Below are 14,543 nucleotides of genomic sequence, written 5' to 3'. Positions count from 1 at the left end.
TTTCCTTCTCCAATGCAGGAAAGTGAAAAGTGAAAGTGAAGTCGCTCAGTCATGTCTGACTCCTCGCGACCCCATGGACTGTAGCTCACCAGGCTCCTCCATCCATGGGATTTTACAGGCAAGAGTACTGGAGTCGGGTGCCATCGCCTTCTCCACACATGAGACTCTAAAACACTCCTGCAGCCATTCAACCAGCCCCCAGATGAAGTGAACACACACAGTGTCACCGTGCCTAGCTCTTAGGAACATATATGAAAGCTCCAAGGGAAGGAGGAAAAGACCAGTGAGTTAAAACCTAAATGTGAGCAGTAATCAAACCCAAAATTCAGAATTTTCTGGAGGGCAGAGGTCCACAGACAGCAACGCACGAACTGCGGGAGACCTGTTACTTGTTTTTCTCAGTTCTGCTACCAGGGGGCACCAAAGCTCCACTAATCCGCAAAAGAGGCACATTTGAGAAAAACAGCGCTACGGTGGATCCGTTTTCTACAGCTTTTCCTAAGAACACATCTGGCCAGGGGGAAGAACTTCCACTTCAGGAGGGTAAAATAGTTGGACACAAAAGCTTCTTACTATAAAAAAAATAAAATTTAAAATCAAGAAACTAGGAAAACTGTATTGATGAAAATTGCTTCCCTCTCTAGTGATTTATTTATTTATATTAGGGCTTCCCGGGTAGTTCAGCTGGTAAAGAATCTGCCTGCAATGAAAGACACCCTGGTTCGATTTCTGGGTCAGGAAGATCCGCTGGAGAAGGGATAGGCCACCCACTCCAGTATTCTTGGGCTTCCCTGATGGCTCAGCTAGTAAAGAATCCACCTGCAATGCGGGAGACCCAGGTTTGATCCCTGGGTTGGGAAGATCCCTTGGATAAGGAAACAGCTACACACTCCAGTATTTTGGACTATAGTCCATGGGGTCGCAGAGAGTCTGACACGACAGAGTGACATTCACTTTCAGTTCTTTTAGTAATTTTATAGGTTCCACTGAACTTAAAATACATAATGTAGAATATGAATGTATATATAGAAATTTTCATGACTGAATTGTATTAAACTCTACATAAAAATACACATATGAATATATAGAAAAAACAATTCTCCTGTGCCATCTCACTAAATAAGTAAAACAGTTATGCACTGGATATATATTTGCTTCTTTCCCCTATTCATCATAAAGCTTGTTGGGCCTAGGTGTCTTTCTTCTATTAAGCATTTTATTTTATGTGATTTCTAGCCAGGGGTACCTGACTCCTTTCCTGTAGTTCACCAGAAAATGTGAGGCGAGCATCACACAGTTAGGATAGTAACACATAGTGAGTGAGTAGTAACTAGCATCTGTCCTGGTGGTGGACATTGTACTGGACTTTGGAGCCAGCCTATCTTCATCGCCCAAGGTATTACTTTGTGAAATTTCAACTGCAATTTTACGTGTGTGTGACAGGAAGGTACTGATAGAGAATGAATTCATTACAGAATGAAGCAGGGCAAAGGCTAATAAAGTTTTGCCAAGGCGAGGGTCATAGCAAACACCTTCTTCCAACAACATAAGAGAAGACTCTACACATGGACATCACCAGATGGTCAACACTGAAATCAGATTGATTATATTCTTTGCAGCCAAAGATGGAGAAGCTCTATACAGTCAGCAAAAACAAGACTGGGAGCAGACTGTGGCTCAGATCATCAACTCTTTATTGCCAAATTCAGACTTAAATTGAAGAAAGTAGGGAAAACAACTAAACCATTCAGGTAAGACCTAAATAAATTCCCTTATGATTATACAGTGGAAGTGAGAAATAGATTTAAGGGACTAGATCTGATAGAGTGCCTGATGAACAATGGACAGAGGTTCGTGATATCGTAGAGGAGACAGGGATCAAGACCATCCCCATGGAAAAGAAATGCCAAAAAGCAAAATGGCTGTCCGGGGAGGCCTTACAAATAGCTGTGAAAACAAAAGCGAAAAGCAAAGGAGAAAAGAAAAGGTATACCCATTTGAATGCAGAGTTCCAAAGAATAGCAAGGAGAGATAAGAAAGCCTTCCTCAGTGATCAATGCAAAGAAATAAAGGAAAACAATAGAATGGGAAAGACTAGAGATCTCTTCAAGAAAATTAGAGATACCAAGGGAACATTTCATGCAAAGATGGGCTCGATAAAGCACAGAAATGGTATGGACCTAACAGAAGCAGAAGATATTAAGAAGTGGCAAGAATACACAGAACTGTACAAAAAAGATCTTCATGACCCAGATAATCACGATGGTGTGATCACTCACCTAGAGCCAGACATCCTGGAATATGAAGTCAAGTGGGCCTTGGGAAGCATCACTACGAACAAAGCTAGTGGAAGTGATGAATCCCAGTTGAGCTATTCCAAATCCTAAAAGATGATGTTGTGAAAGTACTGCACTCAATATGTTAGCAAATTTGGGAAACTCAGCAGTGGCCACAGGACTGGAAAAGGTCAGTTTTCATTCCAGTCCCAAAGAAAGGCAATGCCAAAGAATGCTCAAACTACTGCATAATTGCACTCATCTCACACGCTAGTAATGCTCAAAATTCTCCAAGCCAGGCTTCAGCAATACATGAACCATGAATTTCCAGATGTTCAAGCTGGTTTTAGAAAAGGCAGAGGAATCCACTGGATCATCAAAAAAGCAAGAGTTCCAGAAAAACATCTACTTCTGCTTTATTGACTATGCCAAAGCCTTTGACTGTGTGGATCACAATCAACTGTGGAAAATTCTGAAAGAGATGAAAGACAGACCACCTGACCTGCCTCTTGAGAAACCTGTATGCAGGTCAGGAAGCAAGTTAGAACTGGACATGGAACAACAGACTGGTTCCAAATAGGAAAAGGAGTCCACCAAGGCTGTATATTGTCACCCTGCTTATTTAACTTCTATGCAGAGTACACCATGAGAAACACTGGGCTGGAGGAAGCACAAGCTGGAATCAAGACTGCTAGGAGAAATATCAATAACCTCAGATATTCAGGTATGCTCAGATATGCAGATGACACCACCCATATGGCAGAAAGTGAAGAACTAGAGCCTCTTGATGAAAGTGAGAGTGAAAAAGTTGGCTTTAAGCTCATCATTCAGAAAACTAAGATCATGGCATCTGGTCCCATCACTTCATGGCAAATAGATGGGGAAACAGTGGAAACAGTAGCTGACTTTATTTTGGGGGGCTCCAAAATCACTGCAGATGGTGACTGCAGCCATGAAATGAAAAGATGCTTACTCCTTGGAAGGAAAGTTATGACCAACCTAGACAGCATATTGAAAAACAGAGACATAACTTTGCCAACAAAGGTCTGTCCTGACAAAGCTATGGTTTTCCCAATAGTCGTGTATGGATATGAGAATTGAACCATAAAGCTGAGCGCTGAAGAATTGATGCTTTTGAACTGTGGTGTTGGAGACTTGAGAGTCCCTCGGACAGCAAGGAGATCCAACCAGTCCATCCTAAAGGAGATCAGTCCTGAACATTTATTGGAAGGATTGATGTTGAAGCTGAAACTCCCCAATACTTTGGCCACCTGATGTGAAGACCTGGCCCACTTGAAAAGACCCTGATGCTCAGAAAAGATTCAGGGCAGGAGAAGAGGACGACAGAGGATGAGATGGCTGGATGGCATCACTGATGCAATGGACAGGAGTTTGCGTAAACTGGGAATTAGTGATGGACAGGAAGGCCTGGCATGCTGCAAACCATGGGGTTGCAGAGTCGGACACAACTGAGTGACTGAACTGAACGAGACCCATGGCCTGTCACAGGTTGCTATGGAGATCTTTTCTCACCAAATACATCTTCCTGGAAGGGAACTGGTCAACAGGACTTGAGTTTTAAGAATGGGTCTCTCTGGCCTCCTGGACATCTGACCCAACCAGATAATGAAACTCACGTTTTACCCTGGAGCATTACTCAGTTGTGTCCATCTCTGTGACCCCATGTACGATGACCCACCAGACTCCTGTCCATGCGATTCTTCAGCCAAGAAAATGGAGTGGGTTGCCATTTCCTCCTCCAGGGGACGTTTTTCTTGGCATTAATAATGACTAGTGTTTTACTTCTTGACTCTGTACCTGGATAAATCGTAAAGGCAGGGCTGAGAACTCCCAGCTGACCTCTTGTATTGTCCCAGAAAAATACTTTGGTTTAAAAAAAAAAAAAAGAAAACTAACTTCACCTCTGAATCTGATTTTCTCTTGAGGGAGTATTTCTATCATTGCGGTTGTCTTGAGTTCACTGGGGAACAGAGAATTGGAAACGACAGGACTCCCACAGCTCAGTGGGCTCGCAGGGTGGGCCCAGAAGCCACGAGTGTGACGGAGGGGGACATACCGCGCCATCAAATGCAGTCACCTGTCTAATCTGACCCGTTCGTTTCTTCATGAGCTCAACCAGCATCTTTAGAGTATTTAAAGTCAGGTCTGTGTAGTTAACTGTCAACTGTTATTTTATCTGTCTTCTCGGTTCATGTCCCATTGCTCTTATCAGAAGTCTGGCACTGGGGGAACTCAGGTCTTGGCAACAGGAGCGCAGTGCTTGCCTGGCCTGGGCAATGTCCAAGGTACGAAAGGAAGGAAGAGTCAGATCTAAAGTCACCGGGAGCTCAAGAGTGACAACAGCAGTTTTACGAAGGAGCACACTTACCTGCAAAATAGTCCCCATGGTCTGGCCACATTACAGAGACAGTGACTTGGTTCATCATTAGTATTTATTGGGCGCCTACTTTGTGCAAAACACTGTGCCAGGCCTTGGGGAAAATACAAAGATAAACCCACAAGACTGCCCTCAAAGAGCTTACAGTCTAGGGTAGGAGCAGTCTCTGGAGATCTGCTAGGTGTGACTAACCTCCCCCACACCTGCCCCAGAAAAAGACAGAGAAAAGGAAAAAAGAAAAAAACTCAAGTTTACTAGACTTGGTTTCATCCATTTTTAGTTCAGCAGCTTCACATTAAAAAAAAGCATCAATCGGAAAATCTTTTAAATGCATACCTTTTGCTTGTAAACAAAATTCATTTTCATTAGAAAAACGTTGTTTATTGCAATTAAGAAAAGCCTCAAACGTTTCTTCAGTATCGACATGAATGTTTTTCTTATGAATTTAAAGTAAACAGTTTCCCAAATTGCATCAAAACATGCAACAGTTTTTTGAAACAGATTGTTTTAAACCACGGGCAGTCACATAAAAGGTACATAGGCTGTCTGCTAAAAGCAAGGGAGGCTTCTGAAATGGACAGATGTTGACTATCAAAATTCACAGCTTATGGTTTCCCCCCCATAAACTCATTTCATGTCAATTCAAAGTATTATAAAGCAGTCCCATTAACCTGTAGCCCAAAGATCCGAAGCTTTAAGGTTGAGATGGTTCTTATAGCCTTAAAGCCTCTCTCAGTGCTATCACTAGGCTGGCCGGACCCACCAAAGAGCTGTAAGGTAATTACAAAGACAGAAACTCAAAAAAAAGAAGAAAGAAACTCAAATTAACCCCTTTTCCTGTTACACCATAAAGGATTTCTGGTCTCTGGTTATCTTCCTTTAGGCACAAAGAAACCCAATGTAATCAATTGTGGGGCATGGAAAACAGATATATGTGCTGGTCCAGGTTAAACCGCAGGAGAAAAGGAACATGGGAGCACACTAGAGCAGAGTCTCACAATTCTTCCCCAGGATGATCCCAGGACTTTCTAATCCAAAGTGTGAAGCCTTCAGTCTTGTGGAAATGCAAGACTTTTGAAAACACTGATGCTAAGGTAGACAATGTTATCAACTGAATACAGGTCCAACTTTTCATGCAGTTACAGTGGACTTACAAAGATGTGCAAACCCAAAAATGAGTTCCTGAGAGGAAGGTTTTGTATTCCTGTGTTGGATCATCCTTGTCCTGAGCAGTTTCTCTTTCAAATGAAAGCAAAAACTCTTATTGTGCTAGTGGGCCTTTCTACTCCCCTTCCTCACCTAACTCCAAAAAGGGGGTGAGCCTGGACTGAATAGTAGCTGGAGTAAATTTCCACATTCAAGTGCAGCAAACACGGATCCAGGCGTCCAGAGGCCTCTGAATGTCTCAGCTGGCCCTGGGTCTGCCCTGGGCTGCAGGCCCATTGAGAGCACCCTCCTCAAGGAGCACACACCCTTTCAAGCTTTGATGCCGACAGATGTTAAGTTTGTGTCTAGTATTTGTACAAAAACTATACAAAAAGTTAAATCTTCTGGGTGCAAAATCTAACAGAAATAAAGTCAGATCAATATGAATTATATGTTAATTCATCTCAGTCACCTTATTACATCTGCCCTCTCATTACTAAGGTGCTTTTCTGTTCAATCGGCCAAAGAAATACAACGAATTTTACTGATGTGTATGGTATAAAAAAATCACTATTTAAGTTAACTAGTCCAACTCTTGTCATTTTACAGATAAAGAAACGGAGACCCTGAAAAGTTTAATGAAAAAGCTGCGAGCCAAACCCAGTCTAGTATTCATGACACTGTACCTCTGGCCTCCACAGAACACATGCCCTTACAAGCCAAGCTGTTCCAGGCAATGTAAGTAAATGGAGATGTGTTTCTCATGACAAACATCAGCCACTGGTGTAAACGATGCTTAGAAAACATTAGCCCTTTTTGGTTACTGCTGACACTGTTCCTGCAGTGTTTGGTCTAGCTTTTAGGGATGATTGATCTGCAGTTGCTTCCTTTGAGGATATTTATTTGTCCACTGTAGAAAAAAACATGATTAAATATGATTATATAATCAATCTCTAAATTATTTTTACATACGTTTGGATTCTTTTACTTTTAATGTGAGAATTAATTTATGCAGAGAATGAGTGACATATTACTATATAAATTGTTGGCAACTTGAAAATCAGTCACTTTCATTTAGAAAAGGAACTCTTCTAATAGAAAGGGCGTCCAGGGTAACAAAAACTGTATTAAAAATTACAGAAGTGAATTTTGACTAGTCTGTCATCTGAGGTATAGAAGGACGGACATGCTCAGAGAAAGAGATCTGAGTTCAAGGGTCAGTGCCCTTCCTTGCTGGCTATGTAATAACCTGGAAGCAATCCAATAAACTTCTGGGTCAGTTTCTTTATCTTCAAAGAGCTAACATTTGCACTACCTACCTCATTATATTATTGAGAATCACATACAGTCAAATATACGTGAGTGCTTGTAAATAGAAAAGCACACCAACAATATTGATTATTATTACCCCAATAATTATTAAAATGTGGACCTAGAAAAAAATTTAAATAATTACCACTCGGTGGCACTAAGCATGCTCAGGAGAACAAACTCAGAGAGTAAACCATGCAAACATTTTCAACTTTCTATGGCAATGTTAAAAAAAAAAAAAAAAAAAAATCACACAAAGATATAATACCAAGGAGCTTTTTTTAGAGAAAGCACTGAAAGACACAGACTTAAGTGACTTTAAAATGATTTGAGAATGATTTACTGCATATAAAGAGGTATTTAGTCTTTAGTGGAGAAAGCTGCTAGTCACCTGTCAGAAAAACAAGCATTTGGGCATTCCTAAGACAAATGGAATAAAATTCCATCATGTTTGGCTGTTTTGTAAACCAGGCTTCTCACTAGTATTAATTTTTCCAGTATTGAAATATACTCTAAAAGAGATGAAAGAAGATATCTGCTTCCAAATCACATCCAATGTGAGCCTGCATGAACGCAAGGCTTAAATAGAGTTCTCCCGACTCCACAGGCACCTCAAAGTACTGACTGTCCTTCAGGAGCACTCATATTCCATCCAGAATGATGGACATACAACAAAGACTTCAAATACAGGTATTTCACAGAAGCTTCTGATGTGGCTGTCTCACTCTTATAATACTCCACTCTGGTGGCCTTTGTTTGTTTTTATTTGGAAAATTAGGTAGTACATTAGTCTTTCCCTTCAAATATGCCTTCTGATGTTCATTCTTATACCAAAAAAAAAGTTAACGCAAAACAAATGAAGATGCAAGGAAGAGAGAAACGAGATACAATTCATTAGGTATAAAAATATGTTGTTTCAAATTCAGAATAATTTAATAACTCTTCGTTATTTCATATGTATCTGGAAATGGGACAGATACGTGTCCTGATCCTGTCACAAGAGGTAGAATTCCAGCATTTGGTACGACATTCCAGGACAGGGTTAAAGTGACATTCCTATTTCCCCTGTAACGAGACATCATAAACAGACGTCAGCAGAAACATTTGTAGTTCAATAAAAATGTTTTAATTCAAGCACTGTGTATCAGATACTTTATGTTTTAACCAGCTCTTAAGTGGAATTCTAATCTACAAACACATTTTCTCAAGTCTTTTGAAATCTCAGACAATGCTGGAAAACCCCAGCATTCTCACTGTAGGCTTCCCGTAATGACCCACCTGAAGTTACTTAAGAGTCACAGGCAAGCCATCAACCAAAACGCTTAAATATGTAAAACGCAGGAAACACAAACACATTTGAGCTAGAAACCAGGGTGAAATGATTTGAAACTTAATTCTATCATTATCCACATGGGCAAACCTGAATTGATCAAAATCTCTCAATGCTGGAAAATTTTTATCTGCAAAAATAGGTTTGGTTAAAATAGCTCTTCCTTAAAATTCTTTCCAAAGCTGACCCACAGAGACTTGAGCCAAAGCGGACCCAAAAGATCATTCTTTCATTTTGTACAAAAAGAAGCTGAGGTTCAGAGAGGTTAAGTGAACCAAAACCAGGAACCTCAGTATCAAATCCTGGACCAACAGGCTGCTTCCTCATTCAGGTTCCCTGGCAGTTCCTCTGACAGCCCTACAGGAGCCCTCTGGGGATAACAGTCCCACCTCAGGATCAGCAGCCCAGGACACTGCACTGCTGAGAGCAGAAGCCCCAGGCCCTCCCAGTCTGACTATTCAGTTCCCAGAGGGCAAGAGAGCCGAGCGCTTAGGCTCCGGCTTGCACAGCACTGTTTCTGCTCAATCTTCCAGTTCAGAGCTAAGTAAATACTTTTCTTCTCTATCAACTTTTCTTTTTAGCCTGTAACATTTTTCTTTAAAAACACATCATGTCTTTCTCTCCCCTTCACATAGCATCGCATGTAAAAAATGACAAAGGGTTGCTCACTTGAGACCATTTCCGTCATCAAAGAAAAAATACTTTGTTTTCATATCTTTTAACAGCAGCTTCGGATTATCACCTCTCAGAACAATCTTGTCCCAAAGGACAACCTGGTTCAGAGCCTGCATTAAAATAAAAATTAATTAGATAATTCAATAGAAATTAGCATCTCGGTCACTTCAGATGTATTGGTAAATAAAGTCTTATTTATATGATGAATCTCACTTTGAGGGAACTGTTAAAATCTTAAATCAGACAAAATGATACAAGTGGATAGACACAGGAGTCCAACCTCTCCTGGACAAGACTCTTCCCTAAGGAAAATCACCTCTTTTGCTAAGACAACCCTATTATTTAAAGCCCTTGAAACTCCATGCAAGGTTTTAGACTTATGTGCTCTTCAGAGCAAGATCCTAGGAGAAACAGAAATTTCGTTATGGTAAAACCCTAGGAGTCAGACAATCCTTTCAAGTCACTGCTTTGACAGATCACAAACAAGTTTGGGAAATTAAGGACATGAAATGGAGAAAAAACACATCTGTAAAAAAGACAGAAGCTACAAAAGAGATAGTTTTGTTAGTAGAGTCACCATCTCCATGGGCTTGTGATTTTTACTAAATTACTCAGATATTTCAAATATATAAAATTTATATTCTTTCCTAGAGAATGAGGCTTTAAATAGCTACAAAAATACTTCCACACATGTACTTACATTATTTTTTGTTGAATATTCAGCTGATAAATAAAGAAACAACTGCTTAACATTCCAATCAAATATATTTTCTAGATGTAAATAAATTAAGGAATATATAAATCACAAAGCAGCATACAACTTTAAAAAGATTTTAGTTATTCTTAAATTGATCATTCATAGCAATATTGATACTAAAATTAAGATAAAAAAGAGGTGGCCCAGAAACATACTGGTCCACTAATAAAAACATATAAAAGATAATACAGTGTAAAATCCAGCTCATTCCAAAGTCAAAAAATATCAGTGAGATTAAGAGCATCCTTCCCTGCTCCTTTAAGCATTACTACCTGAGATATTTCAATTAATAAGAAATTAGCCAAGAAATAAAAATTTAGTTTTCTGGAAAATCAACCCACTAAGTCTAAAAGAAAGAGGACCTAGTATATTAAACATACATGATGCCAATGGAGTTCTGAGTATCACCAATGATCGCAAGGCAACCTCATGTTATGCAAAAAAGAACAGGCTCAAGTAACTAAACCAAGTAAACTGTACAAGTTGAACTGAACTAAACCAAGTACAGTAAACTGTACATGTTGTTTATGGACACATGCCAGTAGAGATCAAAATGTCTCAACCCATGATGTGCCTTATAAAGTAAGAGTATGAACACCAATTTGGTTTACCAGAGTGAAAAAACTCACCAGGATTAATTACAACACTAGCAGCACTGAGACCCGGGTTGGGAAGGTCTCCTGGAGCAGGGATGGCAGCCCACCTGCCTGGAGAACCCCAGGGACAGAGAAGCCTGCTGGGCTACAGTCCATGGGGTCACAAAGAGTAGCACACAACTGAGCGACTAAGCACAGTGGCACTAAGAAACGAGCTGAGTTAATGTCTGGATTTCATTCAGCATCATACATTAAGTCAGTCATTTCATTATATCCATTTACATGCTAAGAGGTTCATGCTCATGACATTCCTCTCTTGGATATGTGTGTCCACTAAGAATCACTATTTTAGAATTGAAGTCTTGGATGTCTCTTTATATGGAAAGGTGCAATTTCAACTTTTAGCAGCCATGTTAAAGAGAATCTAAACTACAAATGATGAAGCTGGGAATATATAAATATAATAGCTCAAATATCAGGAAGTTTCACTGTAATTGCCCAATACACAAAATTCCTACTTTTACACTAGATCCAAACTCCCTTACTAGCTTAAAAAAAAAAAAAAAAAAAAAAAAGACATGAAGACTTAATAGCAGAAGTCTGCCACAGGACTTTTCTGATGGAGTATTCTATTTCCTTAAAAAAAAAAAAGTGCCTAAAGAATTAATTACTAGTCTACTTCTAAACCCCATAATTTATTAAAAAAAAAAAAAAAAAGAAATTAAAAGTAATTCCAGGGTAGTAAAGGGGCATGTCAGGTAAACTTCCCAGGTACACAATCTGCTTCCACTGTTCAGACAGCTGCTTTACACAAGTACAGACAATTCAATCTCCATATTCAATTTTAATCCTGGGGTCCTAAAAAGGCAGGTGAGATCCTAGAAGTGGCTGGGAAGAATATTGCTAAAATAGTAATCTAAGCCCCTAAAAGAAGATTAAACTGGCCAAAAAGGAGTCAAAAGGTGGAAATTCAAAATAAACCTCCATTTTAAGTAATTGCTTTCATTGTTAAGATTTCTCTTACTATATAAGTACTTATAAAAGAACTATAAGGCAGAATGCTAGCACTTTTAATAATAATCATCTGATAATGACCTTCTGAACCACAGGACATGCAATTCGCTTTTTTTAACATATGCTTCTCTCTGCTATCACAAAATACTGACATATTCTTTGGGAGTGTACATGAAACACTGCATCTAGGTAGGCTGAGTACTGCTAACATCCTTCCTCCTTTAAGCTAAATGATCTAACTTTATTTTCTTTCTGAAATCCAGACTCAAACTATTGTAGCTGGAGTGCGTTGCCATTTCCTCCTCCAGGAGATCTTCCCAACCCAGGGATCGAACCCAGATCTCCTGCATTGTAGACAGGCACTTTACCATCTGACCCACCAGAGAAGCCCTAGATTTAACTCATGAATCTATAAATAAGTTTTCTCAAGGTGTGAATGAGGGGACATTAACATGATTATACTGATGAAAACACAAGCAGAGAAATTTCCAAGGTTTGACTGATAACGGTGGATAAACATTTATTGCCCCCCCAGTCACTGAACAATATGATTATACAAGCAATGAAGAATATTTTTTCAAAAGGATATCAGCAGTTATATCAAATGTAATGAATCCCAAATCACTTCTTTCTCTAGGTCCAGTGAAGTCTTCTACATTTTTTCTAGAAGCAAAAAACAGTAAGTTTCACCATCCTTCAAACTTAACAGCATACAAAATTCACAAAATTCCTTACATAAGTGAAAGACGGTCTAGCTGTACCCCACAAACAAGTAAAAATCAGAGAAACTTGTGTATCAACATTCTAATTCACTATTAAAGCAGATCTTCAGCTATTTCCATTTAACTTAAAAGAATCCCTAACAAAACCCAGAGGGAGATAAAAAGTGCTCAAAGAATGTGAAATATTTTATGTCAAGTGATCTGGAAGAAGGGGAAGAAGAAATTACATACGACTATAGGGAAACCAAAACAAAATGAACAATTGCTATTTATTGAGCGCTTACTATGTGTCTCTGTCAGGTCCTATGTATTTTTGACAATCATCTCAATGCTCAAACATGCCTATGGGTTGGGTGTTACTTCCACTTCAGAAAAAAGCAAATGAAGACCAAGGAAGGTAAGAAGCTAGCTCCAGATACCCAGGAGCTAACAGTTCAGGATTTACCATGAGCCACGCTTTTCTAAACTCTCCCAGAGCAGACAGACTCGGGAGTTCCAGCCAGGGTCTGTCTTCATGTAAAAAAAGCAGTTGCTAAAAAACATCAACATAGGCAGGAAAAAAAAAAAAAAAATAGTGGGGGGATAGCTATCAGATGACCAGCTGGTCCGCATTTCCGACTTAAGAAATAAAACGAAGGTTGAAGACGAGAGAGCACTTGTTGAAAGACGGCACAGAGAAGAACGACAGAAGAACCAGGGAGTTTAAAAAAAAAAAAAAGTGCTACGAATCGAAGAAGAAAGTCCCGGAGAATAAATCTTAGCATTAAAAAAAAAAGCGGAAGGACCATGTCATTTTAAAACTCTACTTGGGAGCATGTTTGCAGACTGTATTCAAGCCGCATGGCCCTTCAAAAATTTTTAAATTCAAAGCACGCCGTCGCGCAGCGCCGGGGTGTCGCGTCCTACCCAGGCACCCTCACCCCTCCGGCCCAGTCGGCAGGCACCTTCGACGGCTGTAGGAGCAAGCAGACCCCGGGGAGGTGAAGGGTCGAGGGTCGAGCGGCGCGGACACCTGGCGGGTTAGGGGTACGAGGCCGGGGGGTGGGGGGCGCGCAGCGCTGTCGTGGGGCTCCCTCATTGGCCGCGCGCGGGCGCGGAAGTGAGGAACCGGAAGGAAGGGCGGACGCCGACCCGAGCAACGCTCCACAAGAAAACTGAAGAGCGAGCCCGCGAAGGCGCGGCGCAGGGTGGCGCCGGGGGCCGACCCGCCCGCTTGTGGGCGCCGGCTGCTCGTGAGGGGGCCCCGCAGCCCGGCCGAGCCCCCGACACCCAGCCCGCCCATCCCCGCCCCCCGGCGTCGGCCGCACTCACAGCATGATCCGCGAGACGTGCAGCCGCACCGGGACGCTCCTGTCTTTGAAGGCTGTGGTGATGAAGCAGCCGAACGTGAGCGCCGCCATCACGCTCAGCGAGAAGGCGAACAGCGAGTTCGCCCGCGACAGCACCGTGTTCATCTCGGCCGACGCCCCGAGAGCGCACCGCGGCACAGGCACAGCCGGGACCCCGTTCCGGCAGCGGACCGGCTCCCGACTATCCGCGCCGCCTGCGCCGCGCGTTCCGGGGACGCGCGCTGCCGCGGCCCCGCCTCCTTTCCGGTCCCGGACGCGATCGAGCGCGCGCGCCCCCGCTGCCCGGACACACCCACCGGCGGGCGGGGCGCGCGCGGGGCCGCCCCCTGTACCGTCCTCCAATCAGCGACGGGGAGGGGCGGAGCTTCGCCCGAGGAAGCTCCGCCCACTTGGTGTTACGTCCCTAGCCCGGCCCGGGTCTCCATGCCCATCAACCTTTCTCCGCCTCTTAGTCAGCTTGGGTGGAACTGTGGCTTCCTAGGTGCTTAGGTTCCGTTATTTTGCGTTTAAAACCAGCAGCGGGGCAAGATCGTTTGGTGCGTGTCCTGACGGGTCGCGTTTGAAAGCAGCACTTTACAAAGCGCCCGGTTTTCCCCTTTGTCAAGCCTGATAAAAGTTAGAACATCAGCTTTTGGGGAGGGCGTGGGGCACAAAATTATCGGATAACTGAAAGGATGACCTCACTGGGCTCTCAGGATCAAAGAAGGTGATCGCTGTGGAACTGCTATGCCACACAAAGGATAGTTTACATTTTTATAAAATATATAAATTCATAGCGTAAATTTAGCAAGCCATCAATATATAATGGCCCTGAGAGACCGTAGGGTTCAGACTGCCAATCCCTGAGCTTAAATAAACTGCCGTCACCTTTGCTGCGTTAGCAGCTAAGGTGGGTTTTTGTTTTGGGTTTTGTTTTGTTTTTTGTGTGTAGTTTAAAAAATAGGATTCAATGAGCCCAGTAATCCGCTC

General features: G+C 41.9%; 1 protein-coding gene across 1 annotated transcript; it reads right to left on the bottom strand.

The window, feature by feature from the left end:
- Window positions 1-4,711: 4,711 nt before the first annotated feature.
- Window positions 4,712-13,813, bottom strand: SPCS3 (signal peptidase complex subunit 3). Its single transcript, XM_070781661.1, has 5 exons — window positions 13,537-13,813; window positions 12,093-12,166; window positions 9,837-9,913; window positions 9,131-9,246; window positions 4,712-8,196 (listed from the first exon to the last, which is right to left on the bottom strand). The coding sequence occupies exons 1-5, from the start codon at window positions 13,677-13,679 to the stop codon at window positions 8,064-8,066; spliced, it is 543 nt and encodes a 180-aa protein (XP_070637762.1). The 5' UTR covers window positions 13,680-13,813; the 3' UTR covers window positions 4,712-8,063.
- Between the last annotated feature and the right edge of the window lie 730 nt (window positions 13,814-14,543).

The sequence above is a fragment of the Bos indicus genome, chromosome 27 (assembly GCF_029378745.1).
Source record: "Bos indicus isolate NIAB-ARS_2022 breed Sahiwal x Tharparkar chromosome 27, NIAB-ARS_B.indTharparkar_mat_pri_1.0, whole genome shotgun sequence".
Taxonomy (NCBI): domain Eukaryota; kingdom Metazoa; phylum Chordata; class Mammalia; order Artiodactyla; family Bovidae; genus Bos; species Bos indicus.
The sequence above is the reverse complement of the archived record's forward strand: the minus strand, read 5'-3'. Positions and strand labels throughout refer to the sequence as shown.